Genomic DNA, 24,896 nt, shown 5'->3' on the forward strand with positions numbered 1-24,896 from the left:
AGCTCGTAGGTGGGGGGCGATGCACAGGCACTGAGGAGGGGGGGGGGGGGTATAACACATCACATTATATTATAGTGTTTATATATTATATACAGAGCTCGTAGGTGGGGGCGATGCACAGGCACTGAGGAGGGGGGGGGGGGGTATAACACATCACATTATATTATAGTGTTTATATATTATATACAGAGCTCGTAGGTGGGGGCGATGCACCGGCACTGAGGGGGGGCAAAAATCAAATAGACCTGAGTCCAGTGGTTCTCTGGTGATATATATATATATATATATTTATAAAACGAATGAGTCAAATCAAGCAATCTGATTGGTTCTTAGCCGTGATATAATGAGCGTATATCACGGGTAGAATTGTAGTTGTGTAAATCAGTATCCCTCCGCGTCTGAGAAACAGCTACAGCCGTTACATTACGTCCGTTACGAAACTAACAAAGCTTGAGATGGAAACATGTGAGGTTAACCTCCGGGGGGGTCTCACTATGGAGGAGTGGATTGAGCAGTGCCTATCTCCAGAGAGCACCTAAACGACGACATGCTGAGCTACGTGAAGTAGGGGTGGGCGATACCACAACATCTGGATTCGATACCAAGTATTTCAGGGCCAGTATCGCCGATACGATACTTTTTTAAATTAAAAGCGCCTTATGTACTTTGATATAGGGGAGAGCTGCATCATGACATGCTTTTTGAGCTGAATGCATCAGACTACAGTGTTTCCCCTGGGATGGAGTCATAGCAGCGGTGCTAAGGCACGTGGGCCCAGCACAATGTGAGCGCGGAAGGCGTGGAATTTCTTAGTGCGTGCAAAGTGCCAATTTGTTTCTGTGTGTCTGCACAAGAAAGGCTCTTGAGGCCTAGCACCAGGGCCGGTTCCAGACAATTTGCTGCCCTAGGCCAGATTTTATATATAAAGAATAAATTAAAAATCTCTACTAAAGACAAATACACTACAAAAACAGAAACGTATTGACGTAGGTCATATACGTCCAAATGGCTTCAGTATTGTATGAACACGTTTTAATTGGGGGGTGGACGTCACATCCTCTGGGGGGTCCGGGGGCAAATGTAAAATGCTTCAATCTGGTGCACTTTGAGCACACAATTACTAGAGACCTGATCTAGGGGGTACAACTCTAAACACCCATATGAAAAAGATCGGTTTACATTTTAATAATCAAATAAGTATGTGAACATAACCAATAACCTACCATAGCCAATAACAAATGTCACTTATTTTATTTTTGTTGTTCATTCATATCTTATTTTACCCAGTTAACATTTATTTATGCATATTTTTGTATCTCTCCAACTTTAAACGATATGTCTGGTTTACTGTCCTATAGTATACATTGGAATGATTTCAAACCTGTTTTATCCCAATCATTATAAAGGAGTACCTTGGAAATATGTGTTTACATAAATTGTGACCAAAACGTTTGAGACCCACTGAGATAACTTAGACTAAAGTGAACTATCTAAACCCTCAGAGTCCTTTACCTCACTGAGCTGTAGTTATCAGCCTCTCAGTCTGACAGGAGAGCTCTCCTCCACCCTGGTTGTAGAAACATCTACTTCTTATATCCGTTAGCGCAGCTAGCACCAGATGCTAATAACAACAGCGCCGGTACCGGTGCGCCCTCTCCCTCTCCCTCGGTGCGCCCTCTCTCTCTCCCTTGCTCTCTCGCTCCCACTTTGGATCTGCGGGCGCCAGATAAGCCAACGTCCCCCATTTTCATCCCTTACAGCGCCCATCGTACAGGGCAAATTAAAAGTGTAACCGGGGAGACAAGGGTGTTACATTTAATTAATTATGAATGTTGTTACATCAAGGCCGAACATTAGGATGAGCACCAACGGTCAAAAATGTTTTTTCCCCTCCCAGAGCTGCCAGCGCCTCCCAGATTTGGCGCCCTAGTCTATGTCGTTTATGCCAAAAATTGGCCCTGCCTAGTACACACTAGGGATGGGAATTTGAAAGCAAATGTATATTCGAGTATTCGACCCCCCAAAAAACGGTTAACCGAAATGAAAAATTCACTCTATAAAGAAAAATTGTAACATTTTTTTTCTTCAAAAATGTTTAATAACGTTTGGAAATTAATAAATACATCGAGTCGAATTTATCAAATGTATTGAACTGGTGCTCACAGTTTGACATCTATAGGCTTTCATGTGCGGAGGCGATTCACAATCAAGCCAGCTGTAGAGAAGACCCTCTCAGCTGGAACGGAGGTTGCGGGTATAGCAGGGTATAGCATGTATATAAGTTTAATTTGGCATAGTTTGACCTCTACACCGCACTCACTAACCTGGTCGAAATATTTCCACACATTACTCCTTTTTGACGCCATGTCTGTTGTGTAGGACTCTTTTTAGAGTGTAAATAATTACCGGACTATGACTGGTCAAATATGTTGAATACCGGCAAAACTAAATCTCTCCAGTCAAAATGTCTCTGTACTTTGCCGCCACACACGGTTGCCAAGCAGCGCTTATTGTTGTTTAGGCTGGCCATGTGTCGCGAGTGTTGACAGGGGGCGGGGAGCGCGCTCATGAACTGTTAGCGCCGGAACATCGCAACGGCTGCGGAGCGCATTTGGGCCTAAAATGAGGTTTGAGTCTGCGTGGTCTGCGTGTAGGGAGGGGCAGCAGCCATATCATTGGCTAGAACTAGACCTGATGGATTTGGACATAAACACGAGTGAAGTATAACCGGACGCTAGAGAGAGATCAGCACCTGCAGCTCTGCCCGCTGTGAGGGGCCGGTGAGCGGAGCAAAACACACCTTTAGACCTGACACACTCAGCTATGGCACTGTCGTAAACATTGAATTATTCAATTTGATAATATGTAATCAACTTAGGCATCCCTCCCAAAAAAATAAAATAATAAAAAAACTTCTAAAAATATTCATAACTCATATTCGAATACCTGAATAATTTCGAATATTCGATTAATCGTTCCCATCCCGAATACATACAGTGGCAATGTCTCAAGATTTAGCAAAAATACAGCTTTATTGAACATACAGTAACAATACTACAAATCCACATGACAAACAATCAAAAATGAAAAAGGGTCGCCACTTATTATTATTTTAATTAAAATAAACTATTTATAGGGGAAACACTGGACTACATCTGAATTAATTTTCATGATTAAAGGCAGCGTTTTACTTTTGCAAATTTAAAATGAAACATGAAAAATAACAATACTAAGTGGCCACAGCAGCAACCTGCCTTCTTGCACACATCACAGCTCGCCAAGTGTTCATTGACAGATTGTGTGTGTGTGTGTGTGTGTGTGTGTGTGTGTGTGTGTGTAGCACTCGCGAGTCGCTGGCTGCTGCTGTCAGTCAGCTTGATAATCGGCGTTCATGCGGGGTGCGTGCACGAGCCTCGAGGAGAGGAGGAAAAAAAAGGTATAGAAGGATCGATCCTATTGGCTCTAGTATCGATATTTTGAAACGTAATATCGGAAGTATCAATATTTTGGGATCGATCCGCCCACCCCTAACGTGAAGAGCAGGCAGACCAACTGGAAAGGACCTCCATTCAGAAGCTTTCTGATGGGGTCTTGAACCAAAGCAGAGACATGATGAGCGTTAGTGGCCACAGGTGCAAAGCTCGCCAGAACAACCTCAACCTATACAAGTGACCTCGTGAGCCATGCTGCTGATGCTGCACAGGTTTCAGTGGCTGGATCAACGCTCTCTGTCTAATGTGTTTGCTAGCTGTTAGTGTTGTTGCCTAGCAACCACCTCGCACCATGTTTCGTGCAGAAGGCAACGGAGGGACTATTTTATTTTGAATGTCATTATTTACTAATAGAAACTATTTAAATTAGTGTGTATTTTTCTTTCATATTGCCACACGTGGTAACCGTTTGATAAAAGCAACAGCTCACTTCAGGCCGTGGTGTATGCTCATTATATCACAGCTAAGGGGGTTGAACCACGCCCCCTAGCTGTGATATACTGACCATATACTGGATATAATGACCATATACCACGGCCTGTCGTGAGCTATTGCTTATATAGATATATATGGAACTGACCTGAGTCCAGTGGTTCTCTGGTGATATAGATAGATAGATATATGGAACTGACCTGAGTCCAGTGGTTCTCTGGTGATATAGATAGATAGATAGATATATGGAACTGACCAGAGTCCAGTGGTTCTCTGGTGATATAGATAGATAGATATATGGAACTGACCTGAGTCCAGTGGTTCTCTGGTGATATAGATAGATAGATATATGGAACTGACCTGAGTCCAGTGGTTCTCTGGTGATATAGATATATGGAACTGACCTGAGTCCAGTGGTTCTCTGGTGATATAGATAGATAGATATATGGAACTGACCTGAGTCCAGTGGTTCTCTGGTGATATAGATAGATAGATAGATATATGGAACTGACCTGAGTCCAGTGGTTCTCTGGTGATATAGATAGATAGATATATGGAACTGACCTGAGTCCAGTGGTTCTCTGGTGATATAGATAGATAGATATATGGAACTGACCTGAGTCCAGTGGTTCTCTGGTGATATAGATAGATGGAACTGACCTGAGTCCAGTGGTTCTCTGGTGATATAGATAGATAGATATATGGAACTGACCTGAGTCCAGTGGTTCTCTGGTGATATAGATAGATAGATATATGGAACTGACCTGAGTCCAGTGGTTCTCTGGTGATATAGATATATGGAACTGACCTGAGTCCAGTGGTTCTCTGGTGATATAGATAGATGGAACTGACCTGAGTCCAGTAGTTCTCTGGTGATATAGATAGATAGATATATGGAACTGACCTGAGTCCAGTGGTTCTCTGGTGATATAGATAGATAGATATATGGAACTGACCTGAGTCCAGTGGTTCTCTGGTGATATAGATAGATAGATATATGGAACTGACCTGAGTCCAGTGGTTCTCTGGTGATATAGATAGATATATGGAACTGACCTGAGTCCAGTGGTTCTCTGGTGATATAGATATATGGAACTGACCTGAGTCCAGTGGTTCTCTGGTGATATAGATAGATAGATAAATGGAACTGACCTGAGTCCAGTGGTTCTCTGGTGATATAGATAGATAGATATATGGAACTGACCTGAGTCCAGTGGTTCTCTGGTGATATAGATAGATAGATGAATGGAACTGACCTGAGTCCAGTGGTTCTCTGGTGATATAGATAGATAGATATATGGAACTGACCTGAGTCCAGTGGTTCTCTGGTGATATAGATAGATAGATATATGGAAACTGACCTGAGTCCAGTGGTTCTCTGGTGTATAGATATATAGATATATGGAACTGACCTGAGTCCAGTGGTTTCTCTGGTGATATAGATAGATAGATATATGGAACTGACCTGAGTCCAGTGGTTCTCTGGTGATATAGATAGATAGATATATGGAACTGACCTGAGTCCAGTGGTTCTCTGGTGATATAGATAGATAGATATATGGAACTGACCTGAGTCCAGTGGTTCTCTGGTGATATAGATAGATAGATATATGGAACTGACCTGAGTCCAGTGGTTCTCTGGTGATATAGATAGATAGATAGATGGAACTGACCTGAGTCCAGTGGTTCTCTGGTGATATAGATAGATAGATATATGGAACTGACCTGAGTCCAGTGGTTCTCTGGTGATATAGATAGATAGATAGATAAATGGAACTGACCTGAGTCCAGTGGTTCTCTGGTGATATAGATATATAGATATATGGAACTGACCTGAGTCCAGTGGTTCTCTGGTGATATAGATAGATAGATATATGGAACTGACCTGAGTCCAGTGGTTCTCTGGTGATATAGATATATAGATATATGGAACTGACCTGAGTCCAGTGGTTCTCTGGTGATATAGATAGATAGATATATGGAACTGACCTGAGTCCAGTGGTTCTCTGGCTTCACGTGGCTCAGCATGGCGAGAGAGAACGCTGCAGTCTTTCCTGTTCCTGACTGAGACTGAGCGATGAGGTTCTGAGGACTGAAGGGTATTAACGTCAGTCTGTGATCAATAACATCATGTCATTGATCACAGACAGAAAGCTACTACAGTCAGTTAGTGATACTAGTCGGTGCGTTAGTGATAACATGTTATTGATCACAGACTCACGGCTGGGCCAGCATCATGGGTCAGTTAGTTAGTGATGTTACAGTAACAACATACTGCTCAGAGAGACTCACTGCTGGACCAGCATCATGGATCAGTTAGTTAGTGATGTTACAGTAACAACATACTGCTCAGAGAGAGACTCACTGCTGGACCAGCATCATGGATCAGTTAGTTAGTGATGTTACAGTAACAACATACTGCTCAGAGAGAGACTCACTGCTGGGCCAGCATCATGGATCAGTTAGTTAGTGATGTTACAGTAACAACATACTGCTCAGAGAGAGACTCACTGCTGGACCAGCATCATGGATCAGTTAGTTAGTGATGTTACAGTAACAACATACTGCTCAGAGAGAGACTCACTGCTGGACCAGCATCATGGATCAGTTAGTTAGTGATGTTACAGTAACAACATACTGCTCAGAGAGACTCACTGCTGGACCAGCATCATGGGTCAGTTAGTTAGTGATGTTACAGTAACAACATACTGCTCAGAGAGAGACTCACTGCTGGACCAGCATCATGGATCAGTTAGTTAGTGATGTTACAGTAACAACATACTGCTCAGAGAGACTCACTGCTGGACCAGCATCATGGATCAGTTAGTTAGTGATGTTACAGTAACAACATACTGCTCAGAGAGAGACTCACTGCTGGACCAGCATCATGGATCAGTTAGTTAGTGATGTTACAGTAACAACATACTGCTCAGAGAGACTCACTGCTGGACCAGCATCATGGATCAGTTAGTTAGTGATGTTACAGTAACAACATACTGCTCAGAGAGAGACTCACTGCTGGACCAGCATCATGGATCAGTTAGTTAGTGATGTTACAGTAACAACATACTGCTCAGAGAGAGACTCACTGCTGGACCAGCATCATGGATCAGTTAGTTAGTGATGTTACAGTAACAACATACTGCTCAGAGAGACTCACTGCTGGACCAGCATCATGGATCAGTTAGTTAGTGATGTTACAGTAACAACATACTGCTCAGAGAGAGACTCACTGCTGGACCAGCATCATGGATCAGTTAGTTAGTGATGTTACAGTAACAACATACTGCTCAGAGAGACTCACTGCTGGACCAGCATCATGGATCAGTTAGTTAGTGATGTTACAGTAACAACATACTGCTCAGAGAGAGACTCACTGCTGGACCAGCATCATGGATCAGTTAGTTAGTGATGTTACAGTAACAACATACTGCTCAGAGAGACTCACGGCTGGACCAGCATCATGGATCAGTTAGTTAGTGATGTTACAGTAACAACATACTGCTCAGAGAGACTCACTGCTGGACCAGCATCATGGATCAGTTAGTTAGTGATGTTACAGTAACAACATACTGCTCAGAGAGACTCACTGCTGGACCAGCATCATGGATCAGTTAGTTAGTGATGTTACAGTAACAACATACTGCTCAGAGAGACTCACTGCTGGACCAGCATCATGGGTCAGTTAGTTAGTGATGTTACAGTAACAACATACTGCTCAGAGAGACTCACTGCTGGACCAGCATCATGGATCAGTTAGTTAGTGATGTTACAGTAACAACATACTGCTCAGAGAGAGACTCACTGCTGGACCAGCATCATGGATCAGTTAGTTAGTGATGTTACAGTAACAACATACTGCTCAGAGAGACTCACTGCTGGACCAGCATCATGGATCAGTTAGTTAGTGATGTTACAGTAACAACATACTGCTCAGAGAGACTCACTGCTGGACCAGCATCATGGATCAGTTAGTTAGTGATGTTACAGTAACAACATACTGCTCAGAGAGAGACTCACTGCTGGACCAGCATCATGGATCAGTTAGTTAGTGATGTTACAGTAACAACATACTGCTCAGAGAGAGACTCACTGCTGGACCAGCATCATGGATCAGTTAGTTAGTGATGTTACAGTAACAACATACTGCTCAGAGAGACTCACTGCTGGACCAGCATCATGGGTCAGTTAGTTAGTGATGTTACAGTAACAACATACTGCTCAGAGAGACTCACTGCTGGACCAGCATCATGGATCAGTTAGTTAGTGATGTTACAGTAACAACATACTGCTCAGAGAGACTCACTGCTGGGCCAGCATCATGGATCAGTTAGTTAGTGATGTTACAGTAACAACATACTGCTCAGAGAGAGACTCACTGCTGGACCAGCATCATGGATCAGTTAGTTAGTGATGTTACAGTAACAACATACTGCTCAGAGAGAGACTCACTGCTGGACCAGCATCATGGATCAGTTAGTTAGTGATGTTACAGTAACAACATACTGCTCAGAGAGAGACTCACTGCTGGACCAGCATCATGGATCAGTTAGTTAGTGATGTTACAGTAACAACATACTGCTCAGAGAGACTCACTGCTGGACCAGCATCATGGATCAGTTAGTTAGTGATGTTACAGTAACAACATACTGCTCAGAGAGAGACTCACTGCTGGACCAGCATCATGGATCAGTTAGTTAGTGATGTTACAGTAACAACATACTGCTCAGAGAGAGACTCACTGCTGGACCAGCATCATGGATCAGTTAGTTAGTGATGTTACAGTAACAACATACTGCTCAGAGAGAGACTCACTGCTGGACCAGCATCATGGGTCAGTTAGTTAGTGATGTTACAGTAACAACATACTGCTCAGAGAGAGACTCACTGCTGGACCAGCATCATGGATCAGTTAGTTAGTGATGTTACAGTAACAACATACTGCTCAGAGAGAGACTCACTGCTGGACCAGCATCATGGGTCAGTTAGTTAGTGATGTTACAGTAACAACATACTGCTCAGAGAGAGACTCACTGCTGGACCAGCATCATGGATCAGTTAGTTAGTGATGTTACAGTAACAACATACTGCTCAGAGAGACTCACTGCTGGACCAGCATCATGGGTCAGTTAGTTAGTGATGTTACAGTAACAACATACTGCTCAGAGAGAGACTCACTGCTGGGCCAGCATCATGGGTCAGTTAGTTAGTGATGTTACAGTAACAACATACTGCTCAGAGAGAGACTCACTGCTGGACCAGCATCATGGATCAGTTAGTTAGTGATGTTACAGTAACAACATACTGCTCAGAGAGACTCACTGCTGGACCAGCATCATGGATCAGTTAGTTAGTGATGTTACAGTAACAACATACTGCTCAGAGAGACTCACTGCTGGACCAGCATCATGGATCAGTTAGTTAGTGATGTTACAGTAACAACATACTGCTCAGAGAGACTCACTGCTGGACCAGCATCATGGATCAGTTAGTTAGTGATGTTACAGTAACAACATACTGCTCAGAGAGACTCACTGCTGGGCCAGCATCATGGATCAGTTAGTTAGTGATGTTACAGTAACAACATACTGCTCAGAGAGAGACTCACTGCTGGACCAGCATCATGGATCAGTTAGTTAGTGATGTTACAGTAACAACATACTGCTCAGAGAGACTCACTGCTGGACCAGCATCATGGGTCAGTTAGTTAGTGATGTTACAGTAACAACATACTGCTCAGAGAGACTCACTGCTGGACCAGCATCATGGATCAGTTAGTTAGTGATGTTACAGTAACAACATACTGCTCAGAGAGAGACTCACTGCTGGACCAGCATCATGGGTCAGTTAGTTAGTGATGTTACAGTAACAACATACTGCTCAGAGAGAGACTCACTGCTGGACCAGCATCATGGATCAGTTAGTTAGTGATGTTACAGTAACAACATACTGCTCAGAGAGACTCACTGCTGGACCAGCATCATGGATCAGTTAGTTAGTGATGTTACAGTAACAACATACTGCTCAGAGAGAGACTCACTGCTGGACCAGCATCATGGGTCAGTTAGTTAGTGATGTTACAGTAACAACATACTGCTCAGAGAGAGACTCACTGCTGGACCAGCATCATGGATCAGTTAGTTAGTGATGTTACAGTAACAACATACTGCTCAGAGAGACTCACTGCTGGACCAGCATCATGGATCAGTTAGTTAGTGATGTTACAGTAACAACATACTGCTCAGAGAGACTCACTGCTGGACCAGCATCATGGATCAGTTAGTTAGTGATGTTACAGTAACAACATACTGCTCAGAGAGAGACTCACTGCTGGACCAGCATCATGGATCAGTTAGTTAGTGATGTTACAGTAACAACATACTGCTCAGAGAGACTCACTGCTGGACCAGCATCATGGATCAGTTAGTTAGTGATGTTACAGTAACAACATACTGCTCAGAGAGACTCACTGCTGGACCAGCATCATGGGTCAGTTAGTTAGTGATGTTACAGTAACAACATACTGCTCAGAGAGACTCACTGCTGGACCAGCATCATGGATCAGTTAGTTAGTGATGTTACAGTAACAACATACTGCTCAGAGAGAGACTCACTGCTGGACCAGCATCATGGGTCAGTTAGTTAGTGATGTTACAGTAACAACATACTGCTCAGAGAGACTCACTGCTGGACCAGCATCATGGATCAGTTAGTTAGTGATGTTACAGTAACAACATACTGCTCAGAGAGACTCACTGCTGGACCAGCATCATGGATCAGTTAGTTAGTGATGTTACAGTAACAACATACTGCTCAGAGAGAGACTCACTGCTGGACCAGCATCATGGATCAGTTAGTTAGTGATGTTACAGTAACAACATACTGCTCAGAGAGACTCACTGCTGGACCAGCATCATGGATCAGTTAGTTAGTGATGTTACAGTAACAACATACTGCTCAGAGAGAGACTCACTGCTGGACCAGCATCATGGATCAGTTAGTTAGTGATGTTACAGTAACAACATACTGCTCAGAGAGACTCACTGCTGGACCAGCATCATGGATCAGTTAGTTAGTGATGTTACAGTAACAACATACTGCTCAGAGAGAGACTCACTGCTGGACCAGCATCATGGATCAGTTAGTTAGTGATGTTACAGTAACAACATACTGCTCAGAGAGAGACTCACTGCTGGACCAGCATCATGGATCAGTTAGTTAGTGATGTTACAGTAACAACATACTGCTCAGAGAGAGACTCACTGCTGGACCAGCATCATGGATCAGTTAGTTAGTGATGTTACAGTAACAACATACTGCTCAGAGAGACTCACGGCTGGACCAGCATCATGGATCAGTTAGTTAGTGATGTTACAGTAACAACATACTGCTCAGAGAGAGACTCACGGCTGGGCCAGCATCATGGGCAGAGCGTTCTCCTGGATGCGAGACGGGCGGTTGAAGCCGAGACAGTAAACACCTCGCAGCAGCTCTGGCTTCCTGTCAGGGGGAAATGTATATACACAGAGGAGTAACTGAGTACCTAACAACTACTGAAGTAAACTCTACAGATTAGTTTCCTGCTACTGGAAGATACTAAATATTACTCCACTCCCCCTCACTCACAGACGCAGCTCCTCGAAGGTCTTCACAGAGAACAGGGGGGAGCTGGGGTCTCTCTGCAGAACCTCCACCTGGTTCCTGTTCCTCACCAGAGACCTCCGGATCAGCTTGTTGAGCAGAGACTGCTCCGCCGGGTCTGAAGGAGGACCCCCCCCCCAGAGACACATCCGTCTGCGGCTCTATGTTGCCTGAAACACCAGCAAACAATTAAAATATTAACATGTTGCTCTGTATTTACTGAGAGCATCGACTGGAGCACAAAGGATGCTTCAGGCTCACTTTATTGACTCGAGGGACCCTCTATCTCCGACTAGAGTGGACAAACTGGAGTCCTCCTCCAGCAGAGCAACATGAATATATATAGGACATCAAACTAATAAAACAGATCAAAGAGTGAAAGAGAATGTTTTGAGATGTGAAAGTAAATACAATAGAAATAGTACCAGAAGAGTCTGTGTACAAGTACATGGAATATGATAGATGGATAAATAATTAGCAAGATGCAAACAGATGAATGTTTATGGAAACAACTGTTATACTGGGAACCGCAGTGCATTCTGGGAGCATCTGTAGCATCAGATAGCATCTGTAGCATCAGATAGCATCTATAGCCTCAGATAGCATCTATAGCATCAGATAGCATCTATAGCATCAGATAGCATCTATAGCATCTATAGCCTCAGATAGCATCTATAGCATCAGATAGCATCTGTAGCATCAGATAGCATCTATAGCCTCAGATAGCATCTATAGCCTCAGATAGCATCTGTAGCATCAGATAGCATCTATAGCCTCAGATAGCATCTATAGCATCAGATACCATCTGTAGCATCAGATAGCATCTATAGCCTCAGATAGCATCTATAGCATCAGATAGCATCTATAGCATCAGATAGCATCTATAGCATCTATAGCCTCAGATAGCATCTGTAGCATCAGATAGCATCTATAGCCTCAGATAGCATCTATAGCCTCAGATAGCATCTGTAGCATCAGATAGCATCTGTAGCATCAGATAGCATCTATAGCCTCAGATAGCATCTATAGCCTCAGATAGCATCTATAGCCTCAGATAGCATCTATAGCATCAGATAGCATCTGTAGCATCAGATAGCATCTGTAGCATCAGATAGCATATATAGCCTCAGATAGCATCTATAGCATCAGATAGCATCTGTAGCATCAGATAGCATCTATAGCCTCAGATAGCATCTGTAGCATCAGATACCATCTGTAGCATCAGATAGCATCTATAGCCTCAGATAGCATCTATAGCATCAGATAGCATCTATAGCATCAGATAGCATCTATAGCATCTGTAGCATCAGATAGCATCTGTAGCATCAGATAGCATCTATAGCCTCAGATAGCATCTATAGCCTCAGATAGCATCTATAGCCTCAGATAGCATCTATAGCCTCAGATAGCATCTATAGCCTCAGAGATAGCCTCAGATAGCATCTATAGCATCTATAGCATCAGATAGCATCAGATAGCATCTATAGCATCAGATAGCATCTATAGCCTCAGATAGCATCTATAGCATCAGATAGCATCTATAGCCTCAGATAGCATCTATAGCATCAGATAGCATCTATAGCAGGGGTGGGCAAACCTTTTGGCTCGGGGGCCACTATGAGTTTTAAATTTGACAGACGGGCCGGGCCAGCAGATTGGTGAAAAAATATTTAGCTGTCCACTCCTCATTAAACACTCAATGTCGACTTTTCTTTTCTTTGGTCCACTCATCGTTACAGATGCAGGTTCAGAGGTGAGTCATGGCGTCATTGCGTAACCGTTACGTGCCTTCTTATGACCCACACAGCGTTTTACGTCGCTGATTTTCTCCGCAACACCGCTCACAACAACATCAATAGAGGACTGCGTCGGGTAGATTTTAATCATACGAAGCCAGATTAAATTAAAGAACTACTTCTCCAACCTTGTACCTTTCTCCAGAGTGCCGTGGTGCATTGTTTATTAATGTAGTTCAGCTGGATTACTACCCGCTGCAGTGCTGCTCGTGCACCGGAGTTTATTCTCCCGTTAACTCGCGGCAGCTGTAAAGCTTTCACTGTCCGACTGTCACACAAGCAGCTGATAAATATCCCCCATCAGTGAATGTGTTTCAGTCTGAAAGCTGCTTGGCATCACAACGCGGTTATGAACGTTTCTCTGGCTTTCTACAGGTGAGGTTAGCATAGCAACCGAAGCTAATCAAATTGACTACTTGTTGCCATCATATTGTGGCATAAGCCGTTTTCTACACGCATATTTTACCAGCGTAGTTTTCGTTATGATTTTACTTGTGATGGCCACATGTAGCCCATGTATAGATCCGATAGCTGCACTAATACAAAACAACAGGAACACGTCTGCCTCTTCACAATGGTCAATAACAGTGAACAGTCATTAAAGTAAGGTCAAATAAACAGAACCACACTAAGCACACTAGTGTTGCCTGACTTTATATAAGTGTTTTTAATAAGTGTGTGGTCGCGTTCTGGTCACTTTGCTCGGTGCTACTGCTTGTTACAACTTGTATTCGCTGTACTCGCCATGAACTGTTATTGCTCAGGTTAATCTCGACTAGGGGTGGGCGATATGACGATATATATCGTCAAGACGATGTTAGGTCTCCACGATATGCCTTTTCAGAGATATCATATCTATCGTGATAGTGCACCAGGGTAGGATTTTCACGGCGGCCATGACGGCCGGTCTGGCCGTGAGGCCCCGAAAACAATTGTACGTCCTACGGCCACCATGGCCCGCGTGCCCCTGATACTGTTAACATCTCGAAGCTGCTTTGTTACGCTGCGTTCGCAACGGACGCGATGCGAATATTCTCACCCTAACCGCTGGAGTTTCACCGCGGCTGTCAGCTGTTTACTCCTGTCACTCAAACAGGACGCGCTGGAGAGGGGGCGGGGCTTATATCCATGTAAATACTGTGGTGGAAACCAACTGCGACCAAATGAACCTATGTGACCGTGATTTCATGTAATACACGTTTCAAAATGATGCCGAAGTAACTACTGACACCGGTTAGTAAAAACCAAGCTGTCAGGATGCAGACAGTGTTGCACTTCATTTATTGTCTTGGTTGATTCTGTTGGCTTGTATTTTATTTGATCAATAAGGTATTTATATTGTGTTTTTTGAAACAGATGTTCAGTTATAAAGTCTTTGATTGCACTTCAAGTCTAAAGTTTACATTTTAATTGTTTGGCACGGACTTTTCCTCATTGATGTTTTATGTTTTACTTAGTTATGTGTTACTCTCCTTTTCATTGATGTTGCATCACTGCTCGTGCTGCCTAAAACACAAAGTGCATTTTTATACTGAGAAACTGTGCCTTGAATATTTTATTTAGCGAGAGTGCATTTACTTGAAGAAAGCAGTGTTAACGTTTGTTGCAGGGCATAGACCTCCCAGAACACTGAGGAAGCCACATCAGCATTCCTGCTGTTCACTCCGGATCAAAGCAGCTTGATGGTGTTTTGCTCTGTGACTCCTTTCTATTTTAGTTTGTGTTACCTTGTAGGTGCTTGTTCTGTTAACCAGTTAAGCCCGAAGGTCCCCCCAGTGGACCCCTCCCACAGTTTTTTTTCTCACACATGTCTCAGGGCTTCTTAACATTTATGAAACTATTAGGGTTGCACCGAATATTCGGCCACCGAAAATGGTTAAAAAGGCCCTTTCGGCCGAAAGGGTTTTAGCACAGACTGTAAACAGAATAGCTGAAATTTTAACAACTAAATAACTCAGTTTCCTCTAATCATTAACCCATGTTTGTATAATGTAGTTAACTCCGTGTGTTGCTGCTAGCATACAGAACACCTGACGTGGAAACGTTACTCGTGGATGGGGCTACAGAGCTGCTAGAAAGACGGTGGAACCCGGTGCATTCCTCCGTCTGCATGCGGTGCACTTTTGCTAAATGTTTAGACAAATTGCTCGTGCTTACATGCTAAACTCTTATTGCACTTATGGTAACAAGTATTCTCCACATCGAGACGGGTAAAGTGTAACCACACCTCGGAGCGCGTTCTCTCCGCCATCTCCGCAGTGTGCTCCGCTGCATGTAGCAGCTGCGTGTGTAAACTGCCCCGCCCCCTCGCACACAGACGCGGGAGAGAGATCTCGTCTGATCGAAAATACATCATAGACGCATTTGTTGTCTTTGCATATTAGAAACGAGTTGGCGACACTAAGACTGCGATATCATGTTTTTTAGCAATAATACATGACATATATAAATGTACTGTATGCATTCAAAAGTGCTGAATAAATGTTTTATGGACCCATAATAGTGATTATTATTTACATTACATTACATTACATTGCATTTAGCTGACGCTTTTGTCCAAAGCGACTTACAATAAGTACATTCGACCAGGAAGACACAACCTTGAAGAAAACAGAATCATATAAGTATATCAGGTTTCATAGAGCCAAACATTTCAAGTGCTACTCAACTGGCTTTAGGTAAGCCAGTCCTTTATTAGTATAAAAGTGCTTCGTTAATAGTTCTATCGCTCGAAGTGGAGTCGAAAGAGATGAGTTTTCAGTTTGCGCCGGAAGATGTGCAAGCTATCTGCTGTCCTGATGTCAATGGGGAGCTCATTCCACCATCTTGGAGCCAGGACAGCAAACCCACGTGTTTTCGCCGATGGGAACTTGGGTCCCCCTCGCAGCGAGGGCGCAACGAGTCGTTTGGCTGATGCAGAGCGTAGTGCACGCGCTGGGGTATTTAAGTTAAGTTTTGCCATAATCATGTCTATTTCCATAATCAGGTAGCTGAACAACATTGGTAAAAAATGTATACATTATATATATATATATATATATATATATATATATATATATATATATATATATATATATTTCTATTAATCATTTTCGGCCTTTCGGCATTCGGTTTTCGGCCAACTGTGTCCTATTTTCGGTATCGGTTTCGGCCAAGAATTTCCCATTCGGTGCACCCCTAGAAACTATTAATGTTTCATACCCTTTTAAAGGTAAGAAACTCTGCTAACTGACAATAAGAACAATTGTTAGCTAAAAAAAACACAAGAGTAATACCAAGACTTTGAATTAGCATTGAGCGAAACAATGCTAACGCTTTTTTACACACAACACACGGTAGAAATGCCCTTATTACTATCTTAACTGCACAAACAAGATATACGATTTAAAGCTGAGACTCCACAGATTCCACACATGTAATGTCATCACTGTCCGACCTCGAATTCCTGGAGCTATCAGCCAGAAAAGAGAAAGTAAACAACATCCGGTTCCAAACATATTACAATAATTACGTTTTACCTTTTTTGATTTGTGATCAAAAGTTGTGTTCAACGGAATAACAACGCATCTCAAGGTTAATCCAATGTCTTTGTGTCACGTAGAATTTTTTACTGATAATCAATCATCATATTTATGGCAATATACTCGGTATAAAGTATTGCCGTCCAGGCTTGCACTTTCAGATATGCTTCGTTTGCTTCTCTATTACGTCCGCTATGGTAATGTTTACGTAGATTTGGGAACTGCCCATCGATTCTATTGGTTCTAATGGTTAAGAAAAAGGTGTAAATCACACGAATCGACCAATGGGTTACAGAGATATGGTCCTGCGTAAACTATAAAGAATGGCAGCCAGCTTAAGTACATTACGCAGCCGACTTCATTTATTGTTTACAGCGTAAAGAAGCAGGTATTGCAGCAGGACCCAGAGCGCACGGAGCACAGAGCGGACAGCAGATAACGGAATTGCAGTTTTATTGCTTATAGATTATCAGAACATTTCAAAGGGGACACAGCCCCATTGGATATTAACCTATGGATTAACTACATCATCGTTTTTATCGTTTTAATGCCATTGAAGACCAGTTTAGACCAGACAACGAGGAAGGTAAGTCATTGTTAGCCTAGCGCATTAGCGCTAGCGCCATTTGTTTTGATGTACGTTTTTGTTGATAACGTCGCGAGTTTGTATCTTTCAGTGTTGGGCTGTTCAGGTGGGCACCGTTAGATTCTGTGTCTCCTTGCGATCATAAACAATGTGTTGGATGTGCAGCTAGGATAAGTAATAAGGGAGCGAGGAGTGATTTTCGGTGCTGTAATAGGTTAGCATGTTTCGCTCAGGGCTAATTCAGAGGCTCACTGCCTATGTTTTATTTTATTTTATTATTTTTTTCACAACAGTTGTATTTGGATGGTATGAATACCTATAGTGATAATTCAAAGTAATAAAATGATTTTTACAGTGAAAAAGTTCAAATGGAACCGATGGTTCCCAAATTACCCAGAGGTGAGTCCGCTTAGACTTTATTTTTCTAAATCTCTCTAAAAAGGTCAAATTTCACTTGTTTTGCATCAATCTTGATACAGGGTACTTATTATATGTTATAGTTTGGATTCCTAAAGCTTTTAGTCTACTAACCCATCATGCAAGGGTGGTTTTCACTATAAGTAAAGTTTTTTTTTTAGGTGGACATTAGAATGTACATGTTTTTACTATGTTCCATCTGAATTTACTTTAAAATAAAAACATCTATATTGATTCTGACACTTCTACATCCAACTCACAGATGTAACCTTGCTTTGAGAAAAATAATTATTAATTTACCCCTTTTAGAAGTGAAGATATATCATTTGTTGTGTTAGTGGCATTTTCGAGCCTGAAACCTGAAAAATAGGCTCAGGGCTTAACTTGACAAATAACCATAATAACCGACATGAAAAAATATCGTGATAAATATCGTCCAAACGTGATACTGCTTGAAAAATATCGTGATATTATATTTTTCAATATCGCCCACCCCTAATCTCGACCCCCTCCAATGTAAGCGTGACGTATTTGGTTCTTGGATCTTGCCGACACCGGCAAAGGTCAATTGTGTCTAGACAGGGTATCTGCAGGAATCCTGAAGTCACATTTAATACCTTTTAAGACCTTTTTTAAGACCCTTTCCATACATTTTAAGACCTCATCGCAACTTGGAGTTCTAACCGGTTACCTTGGCGACACTTTACCTCACATCTCTATATTGATTAGCTAAACAGAGTGCAGACAGACTACTGAAGCCTCCTCTCCATGAACTTCAACCTCTCTGTGAAGGTCAGGGTTAATGCAGGATGCTGCTTTGTTGCTTCTGTACTCTGTGCTCTTTCATTCCAGTCAAACTCCTCAGAAACCAGTAGAAACCAGTATTTGACCAATAAACAAAACAATTGACAAAACTTTGAACTATGAAATATATGAAACGTTGGTGAGCTTCAGCGGGGTAGTGCCATATAGGAGCTCCCTCACAAATACCCAGGGGCTGTCCGGGGCTAAGCCCGGCACATAGGACGATGCTCTGACGTCATCACCCTCACACATTTGTCTACAAAAAACGATACATATGTTAAGACTTTTCTCGTTCTTAATATAGACTATATTTAGGGTCGATATGTGTTGACCTCACTCTAATATAGCAGATCTCTGTGACCGGATATCGTTTGGCTTAGACCCCGGCCCCACGAGGACGCATACAGTAAAACGCAAACGCAAAAAAGCCTTCCCTTCACACGCATTCGATTCATTAACGCGTCCGTTCACACTAGACCGCTGGAAATGCTGGAAACGCTGTAGTACATATGCCAGGCCTGTAAGTGGTGCTGCTGCCGCCACAAAATACACCAAAAGCAGCGAAGAAGACCCGGAGCATGGTTGCCCTTCTGTTTATTCTCCGCGGTGGACGGCGTGTTCTCCTGCTGTATATCTCTCAGGTATACCCCCCCCCCCACCGAGCGGAGCAAGGCAACGAAACTTAAAATAAGAAGCAGCATTTTATGGCACGCTATGCATGGGGCCACCTTGAGGGGGTTTCCCGACATGTTGTTTCAGTAAATTAAAGGGTGTTTCTTGTTGTCGTTGCTGTGGACCTTCTTAATACCTTGGAAAATGCCGTTTAATACTTTTTAATAGCCTTAATTTTCGCTAAATTGATTTATCAACTTTTAATACTTTTTAAGACCCCGCGGACACCCTGCTAGAGTGCGCCTTAGTTTGACCATGCTTGATCTAGCATCAGATAGCATCAGACAGCATCTATAGCATCAGACAGCATCTATAGCATCAGACAGCATCTATAGCATCAGATAGCATCTATATCAGTTATAGCATCAGATAGCATCTATAGCATCAGATAGCATCTATATCAGTTATAGCATCAGATAGCATCTATAGCATCAGATAGCATCTATATCAGTTATAGCATCAGATAGCATCTATAGCATCAGATAGCATCAGACAGCATCTATAGCATCAGATATCATCTATATCAGTTATAGCATCAGATAGCATCTATAGCATCAGATAGCATCTATAGCATCAGACAGCATCTATAGCATCAGACAGCATCTATATCAGCTATAGCATCAGATAGCATCTATAGCATCAGATAGCATCTATATCAGCTATAGCATCAGATAGCATCTATAGCATCAGACAGCATCTATAGCATCAGACAGCATCTATAGCATCAGACAGCATCTATAGCATCAGATAGCATCTATATCAGTTATAGCATCAGATAGCATCAGATAGCATCTATAGCATCAGACAGCATCTATAGCATCAGATAGCATCTATATCATCAGACAGCATCTATAGCATCAGACAGCATCTATAGCATCAGATAGCATCTATATCAGTTATAGCATCAGATAGCATCTATAGCATCTATAGCATCTATAGCATCAGACAGCATCTATAGCATCAGACAGCATCTATAGCATCAGACAGCATCTATAGCATCAGATAGCATCTATATCAGTTATAGCATCAGATAGCATCTATAGCATCAGATAGCATCTATAGCATCAGACAGCATCTATAGCATCAGACAGCATCTATAGCATCAGACAGCATCTATAGCATCAGATAGCATCTATATCAGTTATAGCATCAGATAGCATCAGATAGCATCTATAGCATTCAGACACATCTATAGCATCAGACAGCATCTATAGCATCAGACAGCATCTATAGCATCAGGATAGCATCTATATCAGTTATAGCATCAGATAGCATCTATAGCAATCTATAGCATCAGCACAGCATCTATAGCATCAGACAGCATCTATAGCATCAGGATTAGCATCTAGATCAGTTATAGCATCAGAGAAGGCATTATATGCATCAGATAGCATCTATATCTCAGTTATAGCATCAGGATAGCATCTATAGCATCAGACAGCACTATAGCAATCAGACAGCATCTATAGCATCAGACAGCATCTATAGCATCAGATAGCATCTATATCAGTTATAGCATCAGAGTAGCATCAGATAGCATCTATAGCATCAGACAGCATCTATAGCATCAGAATAGCATCTTATATCAGTTATAGCATCAGATAGTAAGGATAGCATCTATAGCATCAGACAGCATCTATAGCATCAGACAGCATCTATAGCATCAGATAGCATCTATATCAGTTATAGCATCAGATAGCATCTATAGCATCTATAGCATCAGACAGCATCTATAGCATCAGACAGCATCTATAGCATCAGATAGCATCTATATCAGTTATAGCATCAGATAGCATCTATAGCATCAGATAGCATCTATATCAGTTATAGCATCAGATAGCATCTATAGCATCAGATAGCATCTATAGCATCAGACAGCATCTATATCAGTTATAGCATCAGACAGCATCTATAGCATCAGATAGCATCTATATCAGTTATAGCATCAGACAGCATCTATAGCATCAGACAGCATCTATAGCATCAGACAGCATCTATAGCATCAGACAGCATCTATAGCATCAGATAGCATCTATATCAGTTATAGCATCAGATAGCATCAGATAGCATCTATAGCATCAGACAGCATCTATAGCATCAGACAGCATCTATAGCATCAGATAGCATCTATAGCATCAGACAGCATCTATAGCATCAGACAGCATCTATAGCATCAGACAGCATCTATAGCATCAGACAGCATATATAGCATCAGATAGCATCTATAGCATCAGACAGCATCTATAGCATCTATAGCATCAGATAGCATCTATATCAGTTATAACTAATTCTAACTGATGCTAATTTCAAACATATGCAGGTTAGCATCCAGCGGTGTCTATGAGCTGCAGATTCACTAAGCTGGTATTTAGACTATAAATCCCTTTAAAGACGCATTGATAATATATATAAATATTAGACTCATTAGCATTACACTGTTTATTAAATTAATTAACAGGAATACAACAATTCAAGTTCATTTAAAGTTATAACATTAAAAAGTAATCACCATTGATGTCTGTCCCTCTGATCCCAGCAGGAAGACACGGGTCCACTTTCTTTAGGAAGTCCAACTGAAAAACACAACGATCATTAAGACGAGGCTGAAGTTGGCTTCCGATTCAGAGCATCCGATGCGGCAGTTAAGGGGAAAGTTAAGGGACATTTCATTTACAGCGCTGAGCGAACGATCCTCCGTGTTTGAACCTCTTAAATCGCTGCATAGCAGATTTATTTGGACTGGATTATCCCAGAGAGGCTAAAGATTCTTTATAACAGATTGAGATTTGTGAAACCTTTATTGTATTTGTGAAAATACAAACACAGGTGGAAGGCTGAGGTTGCAGGACCAGGACGGCTGAGGTTGCAGGACCAGGACGGCTGAGGTTGCAGGACCAGGACGGCTGAGGTTGCAGGACCAGGACGGCTGAGGTTGCAGGACCAGGACGGCTGAGGTTGCAGGACCAGGACGGCTGAGGTTGCAGGACCAGGACGGCTGAGGTTGCAGGACCAGGACGGCTGAGGTTGCAGGACCAGGACGGCTGAGGTTGCAGGACCAGGACGGCTGAGGTTGCAGGACCAGGACGGCTGAGGTTGCAGGACCAGGACGGCTGAGGTTGCAGGACCAGGACCAGGACCAGGACCAGGACCAGGACCAGGACCAGGACCAGGACCAGGACCAGGACCAGGACCAGGACCAGGACCAGGACCAGGACCAGGACCAGGACCAGGACCAGGACCAGGACCAGGACCAGGACCAGGACCAGGACCAGGACCAGGGTGAACCTCCCAGCTGGGCAAGCCTTTATGCCTTCTTGTATTTTCACAAATAGAATAAAGGTTTCACAAATCAAATCCAGTCCAGATAAATCGGCTATGCAGCGATTTAAGAGGTTCAAACACGGAGGATTGTTCGCTCAGCGCTGTAAATTAAATGTCCCTTAACTTTCCCCTTAACTGCCGAATCGGATGTTCTGAATCGGAAGCCAACTTCAGCGTCGTCTCATTAATTACATTGTAATGAAAGTGTGCTAAGCTAACGGCGTGCTAAGCTAACAGCGTGCTAGGCTAACAGCATGCTAGCTCTTCAATGGTGTTGTATTGTCAGAGTTCGTGGTGGTTTTATCTTCAGTCTTCTGTTTATTTCCTACTTTTTAATGCGGTTTTAATTCTATTTTGAGATGTTTAAATTCTAGCATCGTTCATTTCTAGTTGTTTTTATGCTGCTGCAAAGCAAACATTCCCCCAATTTGGAATCAATAAAGTACCTCTTATCTTACCTTCTTATCTTATATACTACATCCTAACATCGCTTTTGTTGTTAAAGTTGGATTCAGAACTTTGAACTGAATACTCATGTTTATTTGTGAGGGTTTATCTTTATCCAACAGCGTGCTAGGCTAACAGCGTGCTAAGCTAACGGCATGTGTGTGATGGAGTTTTAATTGATAATACACCTGTACACTCACCTGTGAGCAGGCAGTTGAAGTCTCCTGCACGTCCACAGACACAGCCCAGGAGTCTCCGGACATGTTTCAGATTCACCTGAGTTTTTACTTAAAGATAAAAACTCACTTTTTAAAGGTGTTATATGAAAACGGTGTTTCTAGCTGAAGAGGCGTCGACCGTTACTCCGAGGCTGCGTTCAGGAGAGTCGGACATCTCGGTACTTTTAAAACCTCCGGTAAGCAGAGGTAAAGCATTAAAGTCATTCAAATCGAAAGATATTCAGCTGATAGTTACTTCAATATGAATAATGTTGATTCATAATTCATGGTATATTTGTAGAGGGAAAATGTATTAAAACGGTTATAGGAAAACATATTTTCCTTTTTTTTAGATGAATATATATATAAATCTAAATGAACTGGTTTTACAGGGGGAAAGTGATTTAATTGTAATACACGTTTCAAAATGATGCCGAAGTAAAAACATACTGATACCGGTTAGTAAAAACCATGAATTAATGCTTTGACAAGTCTGCAGACAGACGGCAGAGAAACACCTTTTAAAATGCGTGTTTTCTAAATGGAGCTTGGCTAAGCTAACGTTATATATGCTCCGACCGTCCACACTCACAACAACGGCCTATACAGACATAAATAAAGCAGCGACTGTATTCGCCATGACACAGGCAGTCTGTGGTTTGTACTTGTTTAACTTCTGTCTAGTTTCTGAACAGATATGAGGAGCTGTGAGCTCTGAGTGCTAACAGCTAACGGCTGTGTTGTTTTTCTGGGGCTCTCATTGAAGATGACGTCACGGCTCCGCCTACACTGCGTTACTATAGTAACTGCCCCAGTTCCTAAACTGTAATGGAAATGCGCCATAAAGTGAGCCGGGCCTAATAAGGCCTAACCAGGCCTAACCAGGCCGAGCGAGGCCTGCAGTGGAAACGCGCCATAACACACACACACACACACACACACACACACACACACACACATACACACGTCATACACATACACACACACACACACACACACACACACACACACCACACACACACACACACACACACACACACCACACACACACACACACATACACACGTCATACACACACACACACCACACACACCACACACACACACACACACCACACACACACACCACTTCATACACACACAAACACACACACCACACCACACACAGATTTGCACATTTTAGATAGAAAATAAATACAGTAAAACAAGTTTGTAATACTGTAAATAATAATAATGAAACATAAATATCTAAACTAAATAATACAAGTAAAAATATTGTGTTGTTTAGTTATTGTTTTAGTAATATATTCTAGAGCTTCCTCTCCAGTGTAAACAACAAAAACAACAATAACAACAACAGGTGTTCACAGAAGCTTTCTCCTCGACTCCTCGACTCCTCGACTCCTCGGTCCTCCGGTAGTGACCCGGAAATGGATTTCAGCGCGCCATGTTGAAAGACATCTCTTTTCTCGAACCGCCTGCTGCTCGAGGCGACTCCTCGACTCCTCTCTCCTCGGTTCCCCTCCTCGACTCCTCTCTCCTCGGTTCCCC

The 24,896-nt window shown here is 42.5% G+C and overlaps 1 protein-coding gene across 2 annotated transcripts; it reads right to left on the reverse strand.

Moving 5' to 3' along the window:
- Positions 1 to 95: 95 nt before the first annotated feature.
- On the reverse strand, positions 96 to 23,477 carry LOC117553145 (ATP-dependent RNA helicase DDX19A-like; the record flags this gene model as incomplete). Of its 2 annotated transcripts, XM_034230600.1 has the most annotated exon segments (6): positions 96 to 124; positions 5,913 to 6,015; positions 11,331 to 11,423; positions 11,550 to 11,734; positions 21,870 to 21,933; positions 23,329 to 23,477. In XM_034230600.1, coding segments are annotated over 4 exon segments (389 nt in total), but the record flags the coding sequence as incomplete, so codon positions are not given.
- Between the last annotated feature and the right edge of the window lie 1,419 nt (positions 23,478 to 24,896).

The sequence above is a fragment of the Gymnodraco acuticeps genome, unplaced genomic scaffold (assembly GCF_902827175.1).
Source record: "Gymnodraco acuticeps unplaced genomic scaffold, fGymAcu1.1, whole genome shotgun sequence".
In the NCBI taxonomy this organism is placed as follows: domain Eukaryota; kingdom Metazoa; phylum Chordata; class Actinopteri; order Perciformes; family Bathydraconidae; genus Gymnodraco; species Gymnodraco acuticeps.